The sequence below is a fragment of the Camelus dromedarius genome, chromosome 5 (assembly GCF_036321535.1).
Source record: "Camelus dromedarius isolate mCamDro1 chromosome 5, mCamDro1.pat, whole genome shotgun sequence".
Lineage (NCBI taxonomy): Eukaryota > Metazoa > Chordata > Mammalia > Artiodactyla > Camelidae > Camelus > Camelus dromedarius.
Window position 1 is genome coordinate 20285725 of NC_087440.1, and position 24804 is coordinate 20310528.

At 47.1% G+C, this 24804-nt stretch overlaps 2 protein-coding genes across 10 annotated transcripts in view; one reads left to right on the forward strand and one right to left on the reverse strand.

Moving 5' to 3' along the window:
* Window positions 1-90: 90 nt before the first annotated feature.
* On the reverse strand, window positions 91-6063 carry CKMT1A (creatine kinase, mitochondrial 1A). 2 transcript variants are annotated; one of them, XM_010994936.3, is made up of 10 exons: window positions 5861-6063; window positions 4802-5107; window positions 3973-4171; window positions 3674-3769; window positions 3071-3292; window positions 2856-2941; window positions 2614-2737; window positions 848-982; window positions 543-668; window positions 91-339 (listed from the first exon to the last, which is right to left on the reverse strand). In XM_010994936.3, exons 2-10 carry the CDS (start codon window positions 4948-4950, stop codon window positions 223-225), a joined length of 1254 nt encoding a protein of 417 aa, XP_010993238.2. In that variant the 5' UTR covers window positions 4951-5107; window positions 5861-6063; the 3' UTR covers window positions 91-222. The 2 variants fall into 2 exon arrangements, with proteins under 2 accessions (XP_010993238.2, XP_010993239.2); XM_010994937.3 differs by having other exon boundaries at window positions 5949-6057.
* A 2820-nt stretch (window positions 6064-8883) lies between these two features.
* The window catches only part of PPIP5K1 (diphosphoinositol pentakisphosphate kinase 1), a 35884-nt gene continuing 19963 nt past the window's right edge, over window positions 8884-24804 (forward strand). For 4 of the 8 annotated variants that reach the window (XM_031453188.2, XM_031453193.2, XM_064485655.1 and 1 more), the window contains exons 1-25: window positions 8884-8937; window positions 12296-12391; window positions 12661-12835; window positions 13260-13455; window positions 13898-13988; window positions 14222-14307; window positions 14606-14760; window positions 14888-14989; window positions 15461-15622; window positions 15767-15888; window positions 17017-17118; window positions 17343-17429; window positions 17545-17620; window positions 17753-17862; window positions 17946-18028; window positions 18196-18327; window positions 18499-18620; window positions 18898-19080; window positions 20984-21125; window positions 21318-21541; window positions 21871-21998; window positions 22209-22323; window positions 22493-22600; window positions 23212-23328; window positions 23484-23648. In XM_031453188.2, coding sequence (XP_031309048.2) covers window positions 12689-12835; window positions 13260-13455; window positions 13898-13988; window positions 14222-14307; window positions 14606-14760; window positions 14888-14989; window positions 15461-15622; window positions 15767-15888; window positions 17017-17118; window positions 17343-17429; window positions 17545-17620; window positions 17753-17862; window positions 17946-18028; window positions 18196-18327; window positions 18499-18620; window positions 18898-19080; window positions 20984-21125; window positions 21318-21541; window positions 21871-21998; window positions 22209-22323; window positions 22493-22600; window positions 23212-23328; window positions 23484-23648 — 2955 coding nt within the window. In that variant the 5' untranslated portion in view covers window positions 8884-8937; window positions 12296-12391; window positions 12661-12688. Of the gene's footprint in view, window positions 8938-9558; window positions 9727-12295; window positions 12392-12660; window positions 12836-13259; window positions 13456-13897; window positions 13989-14221; window positions 14308-14605; window positions 14761-14887; window positions 14990-15460; window positions 15623-15766; window positions 15889-17016; window positions 17119-17342; window positions 17430-17544; window positions 17621-17752; window positions 17863-17945; window positions 18029-18195; window positions 18328-18498; window positions 18621-18897; window positions 19081-20983; window positions 21126-21317; window positions 21542-21870; window positions 21999-22208; window positions 22324-22492; window positions 22601-23211; window positions 23329-23483; window positions 23649-24804 lie in introns of those variants that run through there. The other 4 variants (XM_064485656.1, XM_031453195.2, XM_031453197.2 and 1 more) reach the window with 2 other exon arrangements.

A 24804-nucleotide genomic window follows, 5' to 3' on the forward strand; every position in this document is an offset into this window, starting at 1 on the left:
CTCTTTCCATCATAAATAACCCTACTGCCTCTTTTCCTTTCCTGGAGGCTAATTCCTCCTCACCCCACCATTAGAAATAACACAGACAGCTGAAGCATAGCAAGGAGTCTTTACTAGGACAAAGGGCATGAGGGGAAAGGGGGCATCCAGAGCAAGGAGAAGGGACCACCATTACAATGGCAGAGGTGGTGGGAATCTTGAGTCATCTGCTGGGGACGGGAGTTAATGCTTGCTGGGGATGAGAGGTGGAGGGATGCGGATATCCTGGCCTCGCTCCAGTCGCCGTTCACAGTCAATCAAATAGTTTACTCCATCGATGACCAGCTGCACCAGCTCCACCTGAAGGACACTAACTCTTGATCTCCGCTTCCCACAACCCAAGTTTCTCTCTTTAGCACTGATTTGCCTGCTCCGAGAACTCATTTCCAATTTCCTCCCCATTCAACCTAAATTTTTTTTTCAGATTCTATTACATTCTTGAGGCTCACTCACTGCCACATTTTAACCCCCACAGACCTATCCTTAATCCCTAAGGATCTCACCTCTGACTTGCCCAGTCGGTCCAAATTAGAGACGTCAAAGACACTGCCTGTGGCAGCTGTGTCCACTCCTCCAGTCCCACGCTTTTGGAGTCTTAGGTTCTCCAGGATCTTTGGGAAGCGGCTATCCTACAGTGGGGATGAGGGTCGGGGGCAGGGTCAATAGGGGCAGAGATTGGTCCTACCTGAAAGAGCCCCAAACCTGACTCTAGCAACAATATGCTCCTTTTCAAAGTATCTACTCCCTCCCACCCACACACAGCCATCTTCCTCCCTCACATCCCTCACAAACCCCACAACTCCTTTACTTTGCTTAGCAGGGGCAGTTTGATGTGAACTCCTGCCCGAAGTCCAGTGCCCAGGTTAGACGGACAGGTCAAGATGTATCCCAAACGCTCATTCCACATGAACTCCCAGCCACGCTCCTGGATCAGCCGCTCCACCTGAATCCACAAAGGCTTTGTTAGCGAAGGTTCAGGGATATGTGAACCCTTCCTTAGCCAGATCCACAGGAAACCTATAAATATGTCTAGAACCAGAAACTTGGGATGTGGAAGAATGACACTGCTTTTTATTCTTGGTGGAAACGGTTCGTTATCATGCATACAAGGTAATTTTGATGTTGCAAGCCCATAACGATGAGATTGTGGAAGAGAAACTTGAGGGAATGCTGCATTAAGGATGATCTAGGGAAATGAGCGGGGGTGGTAAACTAAATTGAGAAAGGACTGATTATTCAATGAGCTCCACATGCATTGACATCTTTGCTTTGCTAATAAGCCTAGAACTTGGGAGAGTTCTTTCAGCCAGAAAATGAGGGTGGAGGCTTTGCAACAGGAAGAGGCAAGAGAGCTTCTAAGTTAGCTGTGGAAAGAGCACATGTGAGAGAGCAGAGAGAAAGGTGAAAACAATTCAGAAGAACTGGACTAATAGTTGTGGTGGGTGGGGGAGGAGTGTGGGGAGCATGTTTTTATTTCACTTAAGCGTCCTAATCATGAAGATGACAATTAGAGTTGAGGAGACTGGGGATCTGCCAAAGTGCCTAAAATGAAGACCACAACCTAACATGAGTAAGGGGAACCCTATTTATAGTTCAGAAGAATCATGGCCTCAGGGGATCTTGTACATGCTGAACAAGGGAAAAACCTTCCGTCTAGAATAATCATAATAGCAGCTAACACTTAGTGAACACTCACTACGGGTTTTACAGGCTTTATCTCACTTAATCCCCACAACCTAAAATGTAGGAAGTCTTATCCCAGTTTTACAGATGAGAAAACTAAGGCTTAAAATTTAAAAAGTACTTTCCTACCCACTTACAGTCAGAATATGTCATCCATTACTTGCCAAAAATAATAGAAACGTCTCAGCTAGATCTAAAAGGAAGACGAACTCTCTCTTCACAAGTCCAAAATAGAACTGTGTAAATGAGGACATACAGTAAGGATTCAGTTTATGGGGATTTCTAATCTAGAACTGAATATGTAGACCTAATCCATATGGGATTGAGGATTCACTTCAACCCTTCATGTGGAGCCACACATTCTGGAACTTAAGTTGTTCCATCCTCTACCTTCCTTGGTTTCCTTCACCCTCTCTGCTTAAAATCTAGACGTGATTCTTAAGTAAGAATGACAGAATCCAGAGTCAAGGCCTACCTTGGCTCAGAACTGGGTGGTAACATTAGAATCATGAACACACCAATCTTTCACTCCCTGCATCTATCAGGGCTCAAACCTTTTCCTTATCTGCACACCCAGCCATCCCACACCACACCCCCAAGGCACTGGCCATCTCACATATTCTCTCTTTGCATTATCTGGCAACTGCTTTATTTACTTCCTTAGATTCCTGATAGTCTTTCTCTCTTCTTGTTCTTAGGGTGACCATATATCCTGGTTTTCCCTGAACAGTCCTGACTTATACCTATTGTCTTGGAATAATTGATGGTGATCCCTTTCACTATCCAAAGCGCCTGGGTTGGTTGATAAATTATATGGTCAGTCTACCTATTCTAGTCTTTGTTTTCTCCTTAAGTCCTCCCACCTAGTTCCCTAATATATTCTTCCCCAACCTCTTTGAGGCCTCGGCAGAATCTTTCAAACACTTTTTTCATGTTGCCACCCTTCTCCATGGAGATGACCCGTGTATGATCCTCCTCGTTCACCCAGATCAAGAAGCTCTTCTCATTGTTGTGCCTGAAGGCAGGAGAGAGGGATGGACAGGGATCAAGAGGCAGAGCAAGAATTGGGGGAGACAGAGAAAAAAGGGCACTTACGGGGCACGGGGACAAAACAGGTAAGGCATGCCTCATACCAGATTCCACGAGCATCTGGCCAATCTCGAGCCATTCCTGCTGCAGTCAACAATGGGGACACAGGCTTATCAAAGAGGAAGTGGTCCTGGGGAGAGTAAAAGGACTCGGGTTAATCATCCTCACAGTAGCCCGTCTGCCTCATCTGGCCCGGCCTCCCCTCTGACACTTCTTTCCACCTGCTCCTCCCACCCAGCTCACCCTCAACGGCCCTCACATCAATAAGCTGCTGCTGCTCAGCCTCTGTCATCTCACTGAGCCGATAGTAGCGTCCAGCCAGGTCACCCTTCAGGCCACTCAGCGCATCCACCACGACACGTTCCACCTCTCGCCGCTCTGCCCGAGTGCAGGCTGGAGGTAGGCTGAGTCCCCGGATACTCCGGCCGGTTCTGACTCTCGAGGACAATACATACCTCTCATCAAAGTAGCCAGAACGGATCTGGGGAATAAGAGAAATTAATATGTCACAGAAACACAGTGGATGGGAGCTCAGGGCCTTGGGAAAGGAGAGACCGTGAGGTCTAGAGGGTCCTCATTGCCTGCATTGGAAGGAGAAGCTTATTGGGCAAGGGCTCCAATTGAAGGGGCATTATGAACCCTTCCTCAAACTGCCCACCTTGGGGTATGGCCATTCTCATCCACCCTCTCCTTTCCTCTCCACATCTGCTGCTCCTTAACATACAATTCTTTCCCCCATGCTTAGACTAAAAGCTCAGCAGTATAATGACTAGGAGTCAGGGAATAATTAAGGTGATGGGATCGGAGAAACAGAATGTTGTACATAAGGCTATACAAATCAGAAGTGGAATATTTGACCTACCTTGCTGGCATCCAGGTCAGTGGTATGTTTCATCGTCCGGGGGTCATATCCATTGTGTCGCTCTTGGATCACAGGGTCAAACAGCTCAGCAAAAACCTGAGGGAGAGTTAAGAGGGAGAGGGTGGTTAAGGAGAGGGAATCCCTTCCCAGGCATTAGTTGTGGCTTGATTTTACAGGGTCAGAAAACATGAGAATGGATGGTCCAGTCTTAAGGGAAAGTGAGGGGTCTTTAGGGGGAAGGAGCTGGGATTACTGGGAAGATGAGTTGGGTCACCAGGGAAACTCTGGGGGCCCCCTACCTCATAGGTCTCCTCATCTCCAGCTACCATGCCCACAGTCTTGATGAAGGGGTGGCCGGGGTTGTCCACGCCAGTCTGGATACACTGATCTAGCGTCCAACCAGTGGGTGTGGTCTTGTCGCAGAGCCGGGCATAGACTGCTGGGGTCAGGTGACTGGCCATGCAGTTGTTGTGCTTTCGGAGGTCTGGGTACTCAGCGCTAGGGAGGGGGTACCCAGTAACCATGGAGGGAGGGCACAGGGGGCCTAGACCCGGTGCAGTCAGCTGGGAGCTGTCCAGTTAGCCATATCTGGCTTTGCTCCTTGGGAGGAGGGAGATTAGAGGGAGGCTAAACCTTGGAAATCTCATTAGGGACTTTCAGGGTCTATTCTTTCCCAACAGTTCTAGCTTCCTCTGGCTGGCTGGCTCAATTCCCCCAGATCTGCTCAGTTCTTTCCTCCCATGGGCACAATATTAGAGATGGGGGAGGGGAAAGACTAAGGAGGGGAATTCAGGAAACAGGAGAGAACAGCAGGAAAAGGAGATGGAAGAGAGCAGAAAGGATAGTTCCTGGTCTCTCAATTAGGGATTTGGGCAGAGTAGGTGCAGCCAGAACACGCAGGGCCAGAGCTGGCCCTGGGGGCGAGGACTGCGGGTTCCAAGTCCCTGGGAATGCTTTCGCTTTATGATTCTGGACTCCACCCCCGCCCCACTGAGGTTTCCAGGCTGTACAGAGCTGCGCTCCAGAGCCTTCGTAATTATAGCCCTTCTCTGTTGCCCGGATCCTCATCTCCATCCCCATCACCAACTACCCGTCCTCTCCCGATCCCCCGCGCGGAGACACTGTTACCTCGGGGGATATAGCCTCCGTCGTTCACTGGCGGCTCGAACAGGTTCTGGACGGAGCAGAAACCCAGCGGCTAGAGACCCTGCTCCAGCCAAAGCCAGGAGCCTGAGCCCTGGGCGGGCAGACAGTAGACGAGAAAAGGGACCAGCCATGGCTTGAGGGTCCGGCTACAGAATCCCGGAGCAGGAGATGGCTCAGGACAGGAACCCGGAGGGAGGATGCAAACAGGCGGACTGAGGGCCGGAACTGGATGCGACGCTGGAGCCGAAATGGGGGCTGGAGCGGGAGTGGGAGCCGGTGCCGACCAGACTGCAAGAGAGGCGCAATGAGCTAGCGGCGGCGGGTGGAGGAGAGCGAGGCCAGAGCTGCAATCTCCAGGGGTGGGGCTCATGGAGGCCCCGCCTTCCTGCCTGCCTCAGCGCTAGGTGTGTGGGGGCAGAGGTAGGCACCACCCACCAGGTAGATTAGGGGGACCGGAGATTTGCACTCCTAGGCCGGGGAATGGGCTCATCGGAGATGAGGCCGTCCAGATTTCAGCACCAAGTAGAGGACAGCACCCAAGGGGACAGACGAAACCCAAACACCCTTCCCCAAAGCCTCTCAGTTTAAACGGAAACCCGATTCGTTACTCTGTGGATGTGAAAGGGTGACACTGCCCAACCTCTTTTCGGTTTTCAGCCTGACCCAGCAACCTCTCCATCTTCCCAGGGGAGGCGGCCTCGGGGAGACCGTGGAATAAAGAGAGATATCAGAAGAAGCCAGAGAAAGTACACAGAGGCATTCACTGGGAAACCAACCCCCGCCCCCGCTTGCTCAAGGTCACCTTTTCCTTAGAACCAGGAAGAGGACCAAGGCTCCTCCCTGTCACACCTGTGTTCTCCTTACAAGGTTGTGGAAAGTTTCCCTGAGAGAAATCAGAGAAACACAAACCCTTACCCGATCTATGCTGTGTTCCCCACCCCCACCCTGCCCCCAAGTCTGAAGCCCTGCTATGTCCTGCCTCTGCTTCCCGTGATCCCCACCTTTCCCCTCCTCTACCTTCCTCCCCATCTCCTACTTCACCTTTGATATTTTACTTCTCAGCTTCTTTTCCAGGATCCGTTTGCTGCTCACAGGACTCCCTCTGAGTATTCTCTGCAAGCTTGCCTACCTGTTAGTTGTGCTGGGCGTGGGGCTGGAGTTGGGCGGAGAATTACAATATTTCCTCCTCCTCCTCTCCTTTCTCCTCGCTCTGCTCTCCGTAGCTCCCAGTTCCTGGACTGAAGGGGAGTGTAAGTAAGGTGAGGTGAAGGGTGTGGTAAGATGACGAGGTGCAGGAGTGGAACAGGCAGGCACAGGTCTCCAACCACCACATGTGTTTCCTCTCTTGGCTCCCTAATGCTACTTAAGCCAGAGTGTAAGGAGGAGTTGTGTCCAAGGGCATAAGGTCACCAAAGAATCTCTGCCTTCCTCCTCATCCCTCTCCTCCTCTCTGTCCTTACAAGGTGCATATTCAGATTTGAAAGGGCTTTGTTCCCATACCTCCAAGTGTGGCTTCACCTTTGTCCTGGCAGGAAAGAGAATAAATGCTGGAGCTGCAATAGAGATGTGTGCTTCAGTATGGAGGTCAGTTAAGGTGGAGTAGACATGGTGGTGAGAGGTGATTAGACAGGCTTACTGACTCTGATTGGCTTCCAACAAGGGGCAGAAAGTGTCAGGCTGATGAAAGGCAGGACATTTCTCTTACTGATAACTGGATCTTAATTCCAAGAACATAGTCCTACAACAGGACAATTTATGTCCCACAGCTGCTTCATTAACTCCAAGGACATGCCCCAGTATATCTCTTTCTTTGCTCCCATGGAAGCTTCTGTTTTAGGGCTGAGCTCCACAGGAGGAAAGAGCCTGTAATAGAAGATGATTGGCACCACCGGGATGAAGATAATGATGGCAGAGTCTTCCAATAAAAGACCCCATGGTCCAATCAGGGGCTGGAGATGTATTCACCAGCTACCTTAGCTGATGGTTCCCAATTGAGTTTTTTCTTTTCCTCTCTCTCTGAGCAATAAAAGCTCTTTTTTTTCATTTTGTCCCTCTGCCTCTATTGAGAATTCTTTCTCAGTCGGTAGGCAAGGACACCCACACTTGGAGGGCTTGCCTATACATTTGCTGGGCTTTCCAGTTTGGGGGTCCCTCTATCTGCTAACAGTGGCATCAGTCCCTTCTTTCAGCTATCTTGTGGGGTACATCCACAAGACAGTAAGATACTTGGAAATCTTAAGGGAGAGCATTTGAGAAGAAGAAATTCTCTTCACGTTGGCCTCTGGCCCCACTGATGAACCTCCCTCCACCCCTATATTCTCATTCTATTCATTTCTCTCAGGCTTCCCTTGTGTTCTTTTTCCTGTCTTCCTCATTTAGGGGTATACTTAGAAGCCAACCATCTTCCTTCTGGATCCATCAGTTCCTTCTCCTCCTGGTAAGAGAGGAATCATCAGAGAATAGATGGAGTTCTGCTGTTGAAGTGTGGTCACTCTTGGAGAGATGGAAAATATTACCTGTGTTGTGGGGGCTCATTATTTGGGTTAAGGAGTAGCTGTATGAGTAAGCAAACATAATTACTTGGAATGCTATATATTTAGCCAGGTAAAGGAGGGAGATAATCTTCCAGAGCAGTAGGGTTGTTATTTCATTGAGAGGGTGGTTACTAAAATTAAAGAGGTAGGGAGCAGAAAGAGAGAATTACAGAAGGAAAACTAAGATTTGCCCAGAGCAGTAGAAAAATCACTCAAGTTTAGAGACTAGCTGTTCAAATATGAATAATAGCTCCACTGAGAAGGGACATGTATTTTTGTACTTTTCTTATTCCCTGTGAAAGTCAGATAATGTAGTAATATTCATTTACAAAATTATCCTACAGCATACGGGAAGTAATCAATATATACAGTATTTGATTTATTTAATAATAGTTATCAAAAATATTTAGTATTTATAAAACATCTTATAATTGCAAGGAATTCTAGTACATATTATTTCATTGAATTGAATTGGATTCAATTCCAATGGATGAAAAGGGATGGAGTCTATATTTTTAGGGGAATGAGATGACATGTTAGTTACCTAGAATATATTTTAATTACTTCTTTGAAGGGTTAGAGTGATGGAGGGAATATGAGCCTGAGCATGAACTCGACGTTTCATTTTGTTTGACCTCACTGTGTTTCCTGCACAGGAACATGTGTTTGGTAATAGGGTCAGTCCTTAGAATCATCTCTTTCTCATTCAGGAGGCCTTGGGGTCAGTATAATGTCACTTGACTAAAAATGTCGTAAGAATGCCAAAGTTGCAGAGAAGAAACAGGGAACTTGGAACTGACCAGAGAAATCTAAGTGAGGGTGCAAAGATAATAATACAAACACATACAAAATGCTTTCATATAATCAGTACCCTATGAGTTAGTATTTCTAATCCCACTCTCTCACAGGTGAGAAAACAGACTGAGGGAAGTTCAGTGACTTGTCCAAGGCTTCATCACTATTAAAGGTGACACCAAGATTCAAGTAAGTTTAGAGGGTAGAGAGCAAGCGGGCTGTAGAGATGGGAATCAACTTGTTTGGCCTTTCAAATCCAACCATTTTCTTGTCTCCTCCATAAATAACTCTCTCTGTCCCTTCCCTTAACTTTATGACTTATTTTGTCTCTGTTTTTGTCTCCAGTCTCTCTTCCACTTCTCTAGTCTGTTAACATTTGCAAAGTACATTTATTGGATCTCTATGTATATCATACCCCGTTTTATTTTATAAATCAAACAAAAGACATGCCTTTGTCCTCAAGGAGGTGCAACGGCACAGACTCTGCCTCTTCCTCTGCATTTCGTCCCCCTCCTACCCCCCTTCGTCTCACTGGAAAGTCTCTGTCTAGACCAAGCATCTGGACTGTGGCGACGCAGTTAGAAATCCAAGAACATCAGGTTGCACTTCACTCTCAGAGCCACTAGAGGCCACCCTCCTCCGCGCAGAAGCGCCGGCCAACGCAGCCTGACTTTGCTGCCGGTGCGCGCCCTCCGCTGATTGGTGGCACCGGAGAGAAGTCACGCTTTGATTGGGCCGCTGTCAGGTGTCGCTGCCGGCAGGTTCGGCTGCGCGAGCGCAGAGAGGCGGGTGAGTGAAGGCCGGGGGCGGTGGGGGAGTGGCTGGGGGCTGGGGGCGGTATCTGAGGGGGTGGGCTGGGTAGAGTGGGCTCCGGTTGTAGCGCTGAGGGCCCTGGTTAGAAGCGGCCGGGGGCAGCTTTGGAAAGAGACCCAGCGGAGACGCCTCAATGTCAGCGAAGGGAGAGTGAGGCGGAGAAGGCGGGGGCGGGCAAAGACTAGAGGAGTCGGGTTGGGAGGTGGTAATCGTGACCCGGAGCAGTGTCAGGAGAGGACAGAGGAGGGGGTCAGGAAGAGGGAGAGGTGGGTGTGCGAGGGTCTGCGTGAGGAAGAGGGGGTCCTGCTGAGCAGGGCCGTCAGCAGGGGGGAGGCTCTGGGTGGGGAGGTCTGTGTGAGGAGGCGTGGGAGTGGAGTCACTCTGGAGGATCCGCTTGAGGAAGGGGTCGTGGCGGAGAGGAGAGACGGGAGTCTGGAGAGAGGGTAGGTGGGGGAAAGAGTGGATCTCAGACACTCTTTGTGGAGGATCGTTGAGGCTTCCACATAAATATGTTACCAAGTGTGGTGACTCATCTGGGGGCTTGACGGAATGTTTAAGGCTGGGGAGTCAGTGAGCCAGAGAATTAGTTGCATTGTTAATTGGATCAGTTGATCCGTGATGGAGGGGGAGGGCAGCAGCCTGTGTTGGGAATGGTTAGGGGAGTCAGTGAAGGGTCCTTTTAGCAAGTTGGGGAAAGAAAGCAATATGAGTGAATTGATACGGAGAGCAAGGGCACCAGCACAGATCATCAGTGTCAGAATAAGGGTATGTATGAGGGATTAAAAATTACATCAAGGAAAAACTAAGGGGTCCACTGTTGAGGAGGCAGTGTTGGTGACCTGAGGAGTTTCACTGTGTTGGACTCTGGATTCCCGTCTGGACTCTGTAACTGACCTTTCTCTTTCACCACTGATGGAACCCTCTTGTCAAGTGCACTGTGGTTAAAGGACTACTACAAGCAGTCTTAGATTCTAAGGGTTAAAGAAGTTACACGGTTTACCCTCCCTTCTATCCCTTCTCCGGATCTAATTTAACTTAGAGGCCTCTGAGAAGATTGCTCCCCCCCCCCCCCCACATCTCCTCCCTCCTCTCCGGCCCTCGCCCTACTCTCCGGCCCTCGCTTCCACATTGATTCAGGCCTCAGTAAGACTGCCCTTTAGCCTGCTGTGGAGTCTGAAGTTTTCTTTTCTTTTGCAACAAAGTATTAGGGGAGAGGGGGAAGGTGAGAAGAACACAGAATACAGGGCAATGGTTCTTGGAACACCACCTTAAACCCCAGCTTCTCCCAGAGGTACATCTAAATAAATCCTGGCTTATTTCATAGCTATTTCTGTCAGGCTTCTATTTCTGCTTTGTTAACTATGAATTTAGACCTTTCATCTCTCTTCAGCCCCATATTTATGAACAAACTCTCCTTCGCCGTTTTATTACCATCTCCTGTTACAGAGTTATGACAGACTTTCAAGAATGTGACAGTGTACATTCAGTAGAAAACCAGGAAGGACCAGTGGAAGAAAGTGTGAGGGTCTAGGAATCTTAGACATAGAGAAATCTCCTGATTCAGAGAAAGGATAAATCGTGCAACAAAATTCTGCTTGCTTAAACCATACAGGGATGTTTAGAACGCCGCAAGTTATGAAAATTGGGTCAGGTCACCAAAAAGAAATTCAGAGAACCAGCCTATAGTCAGGAGGGGGCTGTATGTATAAGACCTGGAGAGCACAAGTGGAAATGTTGTCTAAGAAGAATGTTGTGCCCCCATGGTGGCTGAGTAACAGAGAAAAGCAGATGGTGAAGACTGGAAAGGTCAAGGTCTATATAAAGATTAGCTATAACTTTCTAATCAAAGCTATAAATCTCACTTGTAGTGGTTTAAAATATAAATACAGAAAGTAGTTATTGAAGACTTTTAAAAGTCTGTAAGACTAAATTACTCTATTTACAGAGCTTGTGGCTTTCATTAGACTCATTGATCAGTATTTCTGAGAACTTTTGGAGAAGGTGGAAAATTGCTGATGTGACTCAATACCATTTTTGGAAAAAAACAGCAGATAACTCATATCCCCACAATTTAGTATTAACAGTTGTTAACCATTTGCGTATTTGCTTCAGATTTTAAAAATTGAAATAAACATTATAGGTAAGGTGGTAAAATTCCATTTGAATCCTTCTCAATTCTATTCTCCCCGCTCTTCAGAGGTAACCACTGTCAGGAATTTGATGTCTTCCTTGCCAGCCTGTTTTCATACTTCTAATTAGGTATACAGTCATAGATATATTAGTATTTTTTATTTGTACAAATGGAATTTTACTGCATGTATATCTCTGCAGTTTGCATTTGGAAGCTGTCCATGTTGTTACGTATAACTTTGATTCATTGTTAATAACTGCTATTAGTCAATCATTTGCATATACTACATTGTATTTATCCATCCTTCTACTTGTGACATCTGAGTTGTTTCCAGTTTTTCCCATTACCAGCAGTAAGGTTATGAATATCCTTGCACACATCTTCTTATGTGGGAGAGTTTCTCTACAGCAGGGCTTCTCAACCTTGGCACCACTAACATTTTGGACTGGGCACTTCTTTGTTGTGGGGGAATGTCCTGTGCATGTGAGAATGTTTAGCAGCATCCCTGGCCTCTACTCACTAGATGCCAGTAGCACCTCCCCAGTTGTGACACCCAAAAGTACCTCTCAACAAATGTCCCCTGCACAGTCTAATCACAGTTGGTTAAGAACCACTACTCTAGGTGTATGTATGCAGAACTGGAGCTGCCAGGTTGTTCTGACTCAACTTTAAGTGTTAAGATATTCTCACTGATTATGGCTGTAGGTAGGACTTTTTTTTTTTTTTCCATTGAAGCTTCTGGTGTGGAGGACCTAGGCCTAGACCAGCCTTGGGTCTGTAGTACCCTGAGATGGTAGAGAGAACACTGAAATTTCAGTTTGAGGATGGGTTGGAGGCTGTAGTATGGATGCCTGTGTCCTCAACTTCCCAGCTAGCACTAGACCTCTTTCTTTGAACAGATTTTCTGAGACTTGGGCATCTGTCTTTTAAGGTAAAGCAGGTAAAGGAGAGACAGGGGGCATAAGGGATTTAAATGTTCTGATGTAATGCTTAAATATAGGGTATCTTCGATAAATATTTTTTTAGTTAATGCTTAGTAGGAATGAAGATAGAGGTTAAAGGAAAAGGCAAATGAGCTCTCTTCCTCTGTCCTTGAATTAAATTCCTGAGTTCAGCACTACTGTGGGGAAGTAGAGAAGGGCCAGAAACATTTTGGTATGAATGCAAAGTTTGAAATGTCACTCTAATCTTCTCTTCTGGTAGGAACCAACAGTAGCCTTCCATGAGGAACTGCCTTTCCCATTTGCTGCTGGAGTTGGTGGTGTTTTCTGCTGGCAGAATCAGGGACATGCCAGCACTGTAAGGGTTAATCTACTGATCCTCTTACTAGTCTCATGGTTGGGGGGGGTGAACAGAGAGGAAAAGGGAGACCTTGCTTTTCTCTTAGAGATCTTTAGTCATTTCAAGTCATAGCCCACATGTTTCCTCTTCTGTTGATCCTTCTTGCTTTGTTTCCTGTTTCCCCTAGACCCCTTGTAGTTCCCTCTAATTTTCTCATTCCCCATCCCCCATCCCACCCACTGCCATGGGGCTTGGATTCTGAGCTAATGGGATACCCTTCACTGCAGAGCGGGATGAGTGGGTGCTCCGGCGGGGATGTGGTCATTGCCGGCCAGTGAGGGCGAGAACGCCACAGCCCACTTCTTCCTTGGAGCTGGAGATGAGGGGCTGGGCACCCGTGGAATAGGCATGAGGACTGAAGAGAGTGACAGCGAGCTCCTTGAAGATGAGGAGGATGAAGTGGTAAGACCAGAGAAAATGTCCCCTGTCAGAGAGCATTGAGATTCCACTGGATGGAGACACCCCTCTGTTCTTTCCAGATGCATAGACTCCCTGTTATAAACAGGCCCTATCCTAATTAAGGGGAAGCGCAGTGGAAATTGGTTAAGCTGCCTCTCTTTGAAGCCCGTGCCCTCATGCCTTCCTCCTGTTGTCTTGTGATTATTGGTTCTCTGACTCTGCTGCCTGAGTACACATTTCCTACCATGGCCATGGGACCCCCTACAGGTACCCCAATCAAAGAGGCCTGAGTTGGGAGACCCTTTACCACATAGATCCGAAGTCCTGGCAAGAAATTCTGTGCTCTAAGGAGATGAGACAGTGTTCCCTGATAGGGATGGTTTCAGTGGGAAGTTCCTGAGTTCCTGACAGCTCTCCCTCTGTGTAGCCTCCTGAACCTCAGATCATTGTTGGCATCTGTGCCATGACCAAGAAATCCAAGTCCAAGCCAATGACCCAAATCCTAGAGCGACTCTGCAGGTTTGACTACCTGACTGTTATCATCCTGGGAGAAGATGTGATCCTCAATGAACCTGTGGAAAACTGGCCATCCTGCCACTGCCTCATCTCTTTCCACTCCAAAGGTTGGTGTCTGTGAAGGAGAATGGGAAGGAATGGTGTTGGGAATGCTGGACTGGGAAGTGAGGTTCTGACTGTCAAGTGGTAAAGATGTCATCAGCTCTTCCCAGCACACTAGAGAACAGTGCACAGGGAACTTCTTTCCCTGCATCCTGGAGGAGTTGCTGGGGGACACTTTAAAGCCCATATTCAGATCTCAGGACAGCTCTAAGATTCTTGGAGTCTCTGACAGAATTGGTCCCTGGAAGGATCCTAAAAATAGTTTTTTACTTTTTCCTGTTGGATATTTTAGACTTGAGAAATTGTGAGGGAGGGAGAAGATGGGTTGGTTGGGTAAAGGACCCAGGGGCAACGAATAGCTTTAATACGTCTCTCTATTTCTCTTGCTGTTTTCTCACTCTGTCTGTTCACTTTCTTTCTTTGGTCTGTTTCCTTTCTCCCTCCCAGGCTTTCCTCTGGACAAGGCTGTTGCTTACTCCAAGCTTCGAAACCCTTTTCTTATCAATGACCTGGCTATGCAGTATTACATCCAAGATAGGTATAGCTTTCTGTTGACCGGTGGGATGGGTGGCCCTGAGATCATGCCTGTTTAGAGAACCTATTCTGGGAGGGGCAGAGTCAAACAAACATGCTTAATTGCTTAATTTTTGTACCATACCCTGTTGAGTTCTGTACATGGATATCTCCCAATTCCTGAGCGAGTGAAATCCCCAGCCTCTCCCCTGGTCACCATCCCCCACCTCTCCCAGCTAATTTATTCGGGGGTGACAGGAGGGAGGTGTACCGGATCCTGCAGGAGGAGGGTATTGATCTGCCTCGATATGCTGTGCTCAACCGTGACCCTGCCCGGCCTGAGGGTGAGTACCTGGCCTTGTCCAGTCCTGCCCTGCCTTGCTTTCTGTGACTTAGCCCAGTTTTCCATCCTCTAGACATCTATGTACCACCCATCTCAGTAAGGCTTTGGTTACTGGATTATGGGTAGAGCTAGAGCCATAGGTCTTTTGACAGAACCTTGGACTTCTCATGTAGATATTAATGATCGTATCTACTACTAAGATATGGTCACGGAAACTTGAGGGTTATGGAGAGTAAAATTAAGAGAAATGGGAGTTGATATTAATAGGCCCTAGGAATGACTATACACCTACCTTTCAGAGTGCAACCTGATAGAAGGTGAAGACCAGGTAGAGGTAAATGGAGCCGTCTTTCCCAAGCCCTTCGTGGAGAAGCCAGTGAGTGCAGAGGACCACAACGTTTACATCTACTACCCCAGCTCAGCTGGAGGAGGAAGCCAGCGCCTCTTCCGTAAGGTGTGGGAGACATTTGAGCATTTGAGGACTCAGAGAAATAGATGAGAATGAGGTTGTAGGGAGAGAAGCCAGAGGATTTGGGGACAAGTTAGAGGCAACACTTTTTTTTTCCCCTTTTCTCCTGAAGATTGGCAGTCGGAGCAGCGTTTACTCTCCTGAGAGCAGCGTCCGGAAGACAGGGTCCTACATCTACGAGGAGTTTATGCCAACAGATGGCACAGATGTCAAGGTTATGGTGGATACAGGGATTTAAGAGGTTATAAATGTCTGGGTGGGATGGAGTGCTTGGTAAGCAAGTGGAAATGTATGGAAGGGGTCATAGACAATAAAGTGTGAATATGATTGGCTTTCATATTCAGGCGAAGATAAGGAGTCGGGAAATTAGATATTTATATCGTCATTATCAGAGTGAAGGCAAGGGTCGTGTGGGGAATGGGATAATGTTGGTAAGTTATTTCTTAATAAGTAGTAGATGACAGTGCTGGACTTTCAAGGAGAAACCTTCATAATGATGCTTCAGTAGAGCTCAGTAAGAAAAATGTCAGTCTCTTTGTTCTTGATGCTAAGTGTTTTTTGTTTGTTTGTTTTGTTTTGTTTTTCTTTTTTCACTCTGAAACTAGTCTACAGACCTAGTGCTCATATTGCTTTCTCATATGCAGGGTGAGCTGTGGGCATACTCAGTGATGCTATGTACCTGCAGGTGTATACAGTGGGGCCAGACTATGCCCATGCTGAAGCCAGAAAATCTCCAGCTTTGGATGGGAAGGTTGAACGAGACAGTGAAGGGAAAGAGATTCGATATCCAGTCATGCTGACGGCCATGGAAAAGCTGGTGGCCAGGAAAGTCTGCGTAGCTTTTAAGGTGGAGGAAGGCCCGTTGTCGAGGGGGCTGTCAGGGCGGTGCGGCGGGGGGGGGGCGCTGTGGAATGACAGAGAGATGGGAGCAAGGGGGCCCTGGGAGGGAAGAGTGGCTCTCTTGTTCTCAGCTTGCCTCTTTCCCCTGCAGCAAACAGTTTGTGGTTTTGACCTTCTTCGTGCCAATGGTCACTCCTTTGTGTGTGATGTCAATGGCTTTAGTTTTGTCAAGAATTCGATGAAATACTACGATGACTGTGCCAAGATTCTGGGGTAAGGGACACAGTGGTCTGGGCTGGGGAGAATGGGCTTAGAGAAGGGAATTAGAGTTTTTATTTTACAGGCATACCTCATTCTGTTGTGCTTTGTAGATATTGTGTATTTTACATACTGAAGGTTTACATACTGCATTGAACAAGTCTATTGGCGCCATTTTCCCAACAGCATTTGCTTACTTTGTGTCTCTGTGTCACATTTTGGTAATTCTCACAAAATTTCAAACTTTTCCATTTTTATTATTGTTATAGTGATCTGTGATCAGTGATCTTTGATGTTACTATTGCAAAGATTACAACTCGCTGAAGGCTCAGATGATGGTTAGCATTTTTTAGCAATAAAGTATTTTTTAATTAAGGTATGTACATTGTTTTTTTTAGACATAATGCTATTGTACACTTAGTAGACTGCAGTATACTGTAAACATTTATACGCACTGGGAAACCAAAAAATTTGTATGACTCACTTTATTGCGATACTTACTTTTCTGTGGTGGTATGGAATTGAACTCACAATATCTCCAAGGTATGCCTATATTTTAAGTATTGCAAAAATGATTAAACAATGAAAAAGGAAAGTAGAGAAAGGGTCCTTAGCCCTTTTTACCTTCCCAACACTGCACCCCCCCCAGAGGTAACTACGGTTAACTGTTTTAGACATAACAATATGTCTTTTTTCTGCCATGTGTAATAATAAACTATATTTATTGTACTAAGTGTGATCATACTGCAATACTGTTTTATAACTTGACTTTTAAAAAATTCATCATGTAGTATTTAAAACATTTAAAAATGTATGAGGAATGATGTATATGGTGAGTATCCATGTATTTACCATTGAGCTTAAGAAATAAAATATTAAGAATATATTTGAAGCCCCTACATACCCCTTACTAATAACATCCCCTTCCCTCCCACCCAGAAGCAACCACAGTCCTTCATTTGGTCATTCTCATGTATTTATTCATATCTTTATTATGTATATGGGGTTGGGGTTTTTTTGGCATGTTTTTAGACTTTATATTAATGTGTTATTCTCCAACTTGTGACTTTTTGTGAGCTTCATTCACACGTGTAGCTCTGGTTTGTTCATTTTCACATGGCTTCTTCATATTTCTCCTTCTAGGAACACCATAATGCGGGAGCTTGCCCCGCAGTTCCAGATCCCATGGTCCATCCCCACAGAGGCTGAGGACATTCCCATTGTCCCTACCACATCTGGCACTATGTGAGCAAAAGTAGAAGTTAAAAACCTGGAGCAACCTACTTCAGGCATCTTAGTCAGACCAGTGATACTTCCTGACCCTGTACCGTCTGACTAGTGGATCCTACTTGTGTCCCTGATCTCAGATAGTTTTCCCTCTGTTCCTTGACATGTTGAGTAGGATGGAGTGGCAGGTGGTGTGGGGTGGGATAGGGGAGAGATGCTAACAACATTCCCTGTCATCTCAGGATGGAACTTCGTTGTGTCATTGCAATTATCCGTCATGGGGATCGTACCCCAAAGCAGAAGATGAAGATGGAGGTGACACACCCAAGGTAGGCAGAGTATCCTGATCTAGACAGATAGGGTTTTGTGAGGGAAATGAGGAGGGGCACCTCCCAGAGGCTTTTGTCTGTCTCACCCCATACTGAAGCTTCTTCTTATCTTCAGGTTTTTCAGTCTATTTGAAAAACACGGTGGCTACAAGACAGGGAAATTAAAACTCAAGCGGCCAGAGCAGCTACAGGTAAGGCTGGGAGGAGCCGTGCTATGGGAAAGATAGAGGGTATGGGATTGGGGGCCTCGTTGAGAGACCAGGCTGAAGGGGTAACCAGCGAAGACTTGGCCTCCTGCATGGATACCCTATTATCTCCCCTAGGAGGTGCTGGACATCACAAGGCTGCTATTGGCTGAACTGGAGAAAGAGCCAGGTGGTGAGATTGAGGAGAAGACTGGGAAACTGGAGCAGCTGAAGTCTGTGCTGGAGATGTGAGACAGGGGAGAGGACAGGGAGCCAGTAACAGTAAGAAGCGATGCTGGGCTAGAAAGTAAACTGTGAGTTTATTCTGCAGGTACGGTCACTTCTCAGGTATCAACCGGAAGGTGCAGTTGACTTACTACCCTCATGGAGTAAAAGCTTCTAATGAGGGGCCAGGTGAGATGTAATGCCCCTTCCCATTACCACTCACATCTTTTATTCTTGAGCCCTTAGGCGACCTCTACCCCCAATTATCTTTCTGGGCTCCTCAGAAGACCTAGCATTTAGATATCCCCACTGTTTTCTTTGGATCTAGACCTATTCACTGCCCCTTATTCCTGCAGATCCACAGGGGTCAGTTCTGGCCCCATCTCTGTTGCTGGTACTGAAGTGGGGTGGAGAACTGACCCCTGCTGGCCGTGTTCAGGCTGAGGAGCTGGGGAGAGCTTTTCGCTGCATGTACCCTGGAGGACAGGGTGAGTGTTTTGGGAGGTAAATACCTAGCAGAGCTGAGATAAGATGATTAGAGAATAAGTTGGGGAAAGGAAGGGACAGAAACAATGGGGAAGTTAAAGGAGAAGTGATCATTCTTCCTTGCATTTGCATATTTATAGCCATACATTCCTGGTTCTCCCCTTTGCCCCCAGGTGACTATGCTGGCTTCCCTGGTTGTGGGCTGCTTCGTCTCCATAGCACTTTCCGCCATGATCTCAAGATTTATGCCTCTGATGAGGGCCGTGTCCAGATGACTGCTGCTGCCTTTGCTAAGGTGCGCACCACAGCTCTCCCACAGTCCCAGCTTCCGTTAGGTAGAGAAGCAGCGTTTGGAGAACTAGTTGGGAAATTTCAGGGTGTTTGTGTGCCAGCTCAGAGAAGTTTCTGCTTGTGTCTGACCCCATTCTGTACTACTGAGAATAATTAGTGGGGTAGGCCCCTTGACCTGTATCCCAGCCACCAAGCCAGCTCTCGTTTGAGCTTTAGAACCATCTAGGCCTAGCGGAACTAGACTGGAAGGAAAACTAATAGACTTTTTGCTTCCCCTCCAGGGCCTTCTAGCTCTGGAAGGGGAGTTGACACCCATTTTGGTACAAATGGTGAAGAGTGCCAACATGAATGGGCTCTTGGACAGTGACGGTGATTCCTTGAGCAGCTGCCAGCACCGGGTGAAGGCTCGGCTGCACCACATTTTGCAGCAGGACGCACCCTTTGGCCCTGAGGATTATGATCAGGTCAAGCTCTTCCTATCTTTGTGCCCAGCACACCCCCAAGCCCACATTCTTAGTATTCTAAATAGTAGTAGTCAGTAATGAAACTTACTACGTGGCAGGCACTGTTTTCCATGCCTTCCATTCATTTAATCATTTAGTCCTTACCCTTTGAGGTAACTATGGGTCCACAGTCTGTTATCCACAATTTCAAAAATCAAATCAAAAAGATTTTTAAATAACTTTGCCACAAAGATTCATTTAGCAGCAAAACCGGACATGATAAGACTCTTAAGTGTAAATAGTCATACATTTTGTTGCAGAAATATAAATGTGTTTGGTTATGCCCTCGACCCTTCTGGAGGTATAATATAACACATGGCATATGTACTGTATTAACTTCTTAAAGTCTGAAAAATTCTCAGTTCCAAAATACAGCTGGTCCCTAGGATTTTGAATGGAAGAGTATTTCAGTTATCTATTGCTATATAAAAAACTACCCCCAAACTCAGTAACTTAAAACAGCAACCATTTTATCATCTTACTCACAGTTCTAAGCTCAACTGGTCTTGCTCAAGGTCTTTCCTAAAATTGCCCAGATGTCCAGACGTTGGGGCAGGAACCGTCTGGCACGTCTGGAGGCTCAGCTGGGTTGTCTCCCTCTTCATGATCTCCCTGTAGTCTCAGAACCTCTCCTCTCCATGTGTTTTTTCCATGTGGTTTCTCTAGCATGGTAGTTGGATGGGTTTCATAAATGGTAGCATAGGACTACTCCAAAGCAGAGGAGCTTTCACGCTTTCTTAAAACAAAGGCCCAGAATTAGCACAGCAAAACTGTTATTTTTTTTGTGGGTTAAGCAGTCACAGGGCCAGCCCAGATTCAAGGAAAGGGGAGTGTGACAAAGAGTTAAAGGCCATCTTTAATCCACCGAAAGAGCTGTGGACCTGTACTATTTTCTCCCTGTTTTACAGATGAGGAAGCCTAGGTTTTAAGCAGCCTTTCCAAGGTCACCCAAGGAATCTCACTCAAGAGCCCAGACTGTTGGGCCCTGTGATATACTGCCTCACAGTATTAATCACAGTGGATGCCACTACCCAATGCCATCCTTTTTCCTGTGTATCCAGGCTATGATTGACTGGGGATCACATGCCAGACAGTGATTTTCTACCCCCCTCCCACTCATAGCTCCTCATCTCATTACCGTTGTGTAATTATTTCTGATGGATGCTCTAAGCTAAGTAGCAGAGCACGTTGCCCGGAGAGTGGCATTTTCTGTGTTCATCCCTAAGCAGGACTTGGTAGGGGTAGGCAGGACCTTGCTCCCTTATTTCCCAATCCATTGCTCAATGTCAAATCCAAAAAAGCTATGGCACCTTTTCTTTTCCTTGCTTCCTTTTGCCAACAAGAAAGGATCTTGTGAGGACTGAGGTAGAATGAGTGCATTCAACCTGCAGTCTCCTCCCCGCTCCCCATTCTTCCGTGACTGCAACTGTCCTAAAAGCTTGCCTTGGAACCTAGTTCTGAGGCAGCACCTCTGCTCTAGGTTCAAGCTAGCATCTTGTTTAGAGGAATAAGATAATGTTATCATTATTACCCACTCATGAAAACATTCTGTGGGGAGATTTCAAGGGATTTTTGGTTTAATCTTTATTCCCAGTATTTTCCATGCATATTTTAGAATCCCCAAGAGAAGAACCTAGATCTGTTTTATTTCCTCTGGACTCCAAGGTTTTTAAGATCAAGCCTTTTTAAATGACTGTGCTAGAGGAGTCCCCTCATCTGAACTGCTAGTATTCCCAGTGGTCTAAGAATGCTCATTGGAGTGTGCCGGCAGACAGAGCTTATTTTCCGGCACTCTGTAAGCGCACAGAACTTTGAGCAATTGGCCCTGAGCCCATCTTGCTGTTCCTCTCCCTCTTCTCCATAGCTGGCTCCCACGGGAAGCACTTCCTTACTCAACTCCATGGCTGTTATCCAGAATCCCGTGAAAGTCTGTGATCAGGTATTTGCCCTGATTGAAAATCTGACTCACCAGATCCGGGAACGGCTGCAGGATCCCAGGTCTGCAGGTGGGTTTGAATATTACTATCTTTCTTCCAAGGTTTTATGTATGGATGGGTTTCTCAGGCAATCCTGTGTCCTCTCCTACATGTCTGAGACCAGGCATCCTCTTCTCTCTGGTTCTGCTTCAGACTGGCTAGGATCTTTGGTGAGGGGTCAAATCTTTGGCTCTCTCTGACTGTCATCCATCTTCCTTCCAGACCTGCAGCTCTACCACAGTGAGACACTAGAGCTAATGCTGCAGCGCTGGAGCAAGCTGGAGCGTGACTTTCGACAGAAGAGTGGGCGTTATGATATCAGTAAGATCCCTGATATCTATGACTGTGTCAAGTATGATGTGCAGCACAATGGGAGTCTGGGACTTCAAGGCACAGCAGAGTTGCTACATCTCTCTAAGGCATTGGCTGATGTGGTCATTCCCCAGGTGTGTCTCACAGAAGGGATCAAGCCTAGGGATAGGGGCACTGGGGAAGAAAGGAGAGAAAAGGTAGAAAGGAGGGGTGGTGTGGGAACCAAGGGAAGGAAACTTAGAGAAGGAATTAGTTGAGTTGCTACAGTTCTTCTACAAGTCCACCCTGGCTCTGAATAAGCCCAGGAGGCTAACTGAGGAGAAACCTGGAGAGGGGGAATGTGGTGGATATGAAAGAAGCCCTAGACCTGAGGTGAAGGCCAGCGTGATCTTGGGCCTGGGTGTATGAGGCAAGAGGAAAACAAGATTCACTGAGGTATTTATTCCTGGCCTGTGGCCCCTAGGAGTACGGGATCAGTCGGGAGGAGAAACTGGAAATTGCTGTGGGCTTCTGTCTTCCACTGTTGCGGAAGATACTACTTGACCTGCAGAGAACCCACGAGGATGAGTCTGTCAACAAGCTGCATCCCCTGTGAGGGAGGGCTGGGTGGGGTGCTGGATGGAGGGAGGGCGTGCCAGGGAGCTCTTGGGGGAACCCAGGCTGGGACAGCTTGGGGAACCAAGAATAGGAGGGGTCCTGGGATGGAAAGAAGAGGAGGTCTTTGAGATGGGAGGAGGGCGTGTGTGGAGGAGAAGGAAAAGGCTTACATGACAGTGTGAGTGAACTTAGCTGTTACCTCAGGTACTCCAGAGGAGTGCTCTCCCCAGGCCGCCATGTTCGAACACGGCTCTATTTCACCAGTGAAAGCCACGTCCACTCCCTCCTCAGTGTCTTCCGTTATGGAGGACTTCTTGATGTAAGGATCCTCCTTCCTTCAGCCTATGAACATCTTTTCTCAGCATTCTCTTACTCTCCTCCTCAAGCTTTTTTTTTGCTGCAAGCTTCCCCTGTTCTCCTTGTCTCCTTGCCCATTCCCTGACCCCCTTGTTCTTGGGCACTGGTTTACCTCTCCTTGTATTCGGCAGGAGACCAAGGATGCACAATGGCAGAGAGCTTTGGCTTATCTTAGTGCCATCTCAGAGCTCAACTACATGACCCAGATTGTCATCATGCTTTATGAGGACAACACACGGGTGAGCAGCTAACCGGCTGGGATGAGGAGAGGGCCTTTTCTTTCTCTTCCATCCCCTTTTTGGGAAAAACTTTCTTATCCTTAGAATTTGTAGAATCCAGTTAGGTGTGGTAGACTAGGCACAGCATGACGGAGAGCACCCGGGAGGTCCCTCCTAGAACAGAAGAAGTGTTTGGGGGTGGTGTTGAGCCAGAGAGAGACCACTATAGCTCTGGCATTAGGGAGGATATGGAATTCGGAACAATGTTATAATTAGTCTTCTTCTGTCAAGCATTGTTACACATGAAGCCCTCTTCAACCAGCTTCACAAAGATATCTTTAAATGTGCTGCTGTGTGCTCTGCAGCATGGCTGAATTCTTGTGGGAGATGGATGGGGAGGATTTTAGAACTTGAAGCTGGAAAGGCACGTGGAGGTGAGGGCATGAGGGCCCTGTAACAGGAGACGGTAGTTAAAGGGAGGTATAGTAGATCAGCCCCAGAGTGCGGGAAGACTCTGAAACCTCAGCCCAAGGAGGAGGTATCCTCTTGAGTTCCTCTCTGTTGTTCCTGCCTGGTCTTCCACCACCATATCCAGCTTCTCAACTGCCCCTTCATCTGGTGATGCCCCGTAGGATCCCTTATCAGAGGAGCGGTTCCACGTGGAGCTGCACTTCAGCCCTGGAGTGAAAGGTGTTGAGGAAGAAGGCAGTGCCCCAACGGGCTGTGGATTCCGTCCAGCTTCTTCTGAGGTGGGTCAGAGTGCTGGGATTTGGGACTGGAGGATTTAGGAAACAAGCGGTGGGAAACTTGGAAACAGCACAGGGAGGTAAAAGGGCTGGGGAGTCTGCGATTAGGAGACTGGAGGCCGTTAACACCTCTCCTGTCTGTGCCTGTTGTTGGGTAGAACGAAGAGATGAAAACAGACCAAGGCAGCATGGAGGACCTGTGCCCGGGGAAGGCATCAGATGAGCCAGACAGAGCATTGCAGACTTCACCCCAGCCCTCAGAGGGCCCCGGCCTCCCCAAGAGATCACCCCTCGTTCGTAACCGCAAAGCCGGCTCCATGGAGGTAATGAGAGGGGCTTGGGAGAAAGAAGTGGTGAAAGTTCTCACCCACGAATCCTCTGAATCCCTTTAGGGGAATTCTTGGGACCTTAAACAGAGTCCTCCTGCCCCTGATGAATATGTTTTACTTAGTCTCTCTTTCACAGCTGGTCTCCCAATAAAGCTCCTAATTTAAGCCTGGCTGCTGCTTCTGAGGCTAAAGACATGCCAGTGAGGGGTGCCTGAGCTATAAGGACTTTAAGAAATGAGATTGGGGAGGAGGCCTCTGGATGGGTTTGAAAAAACAGTTCTTTAAAAGGAAATATAGTAAAAAAAAAAAAAAAATAGCGTGAACTCTGGGCTAAAATCAGTCTGATAGTTAGATGCTGTGTGACCTTGGATAGGTACTTTCTCTTAGCCTAAATTTTTTTTTCCATAAAATGCAAGTCATACCCACCATATGGATGCTCAGTAAACAGTAGCTATGATAACAATACAATTAATATTAAAGGGCAGACCCTCTCCATCTCTTTGTTGTCTTGGGTAAACATTATAGTTTGGACAGTAGTATGTGGCACTTTAATTTAGTCCATTTTGGGTTATCTATACTCTCATCCCAGAAAGGAAATCAAGTCTGTAGGTCTGTCTGTCTTTCCTTTGTTCTGATGAGGTTTATCAGCCTGGGTCTGTGTTCTGTTGTCCTGGGACTTTGTCTCTAGTCCTGGTTCTGGTTCTCTAGTCACAGGAAGGAACTGTTGTTAAATCTCACTTTGTGTTGTTTGTTTTGGACTTTTTTCCTGGAAAGATCCTTTCCCTCTTGGGCCCAGTGACATTCTTTTTGACCCTATGATTGATCTCTGTCTCGGGGACCTTCACTGTCTGATTTGGGTCCTGCTTTGACAGATGAATCTGTTCACCTGACTTGAACTAGCTCTCTGTTTTAAAGGAACTGGTCTTTCCACTTTAGAATATCTCAGAAGATTCTATAACTAGCTTCCATAGGTTCAGCCAAAGTTCACGGTTCAGATTTAGGAGAAAGCTGAGAAGAAACACTGCAGTATCTGTTCTAGACTCATCCAGGCAAAGCACAGCTCTCAGTGTATCATCTCTCAGACTTGAAGAGACTGACTTCTTTTTTTCAGGCCTACAGGAAGTTTCCTGTTGTAATCACATCCCTTCCT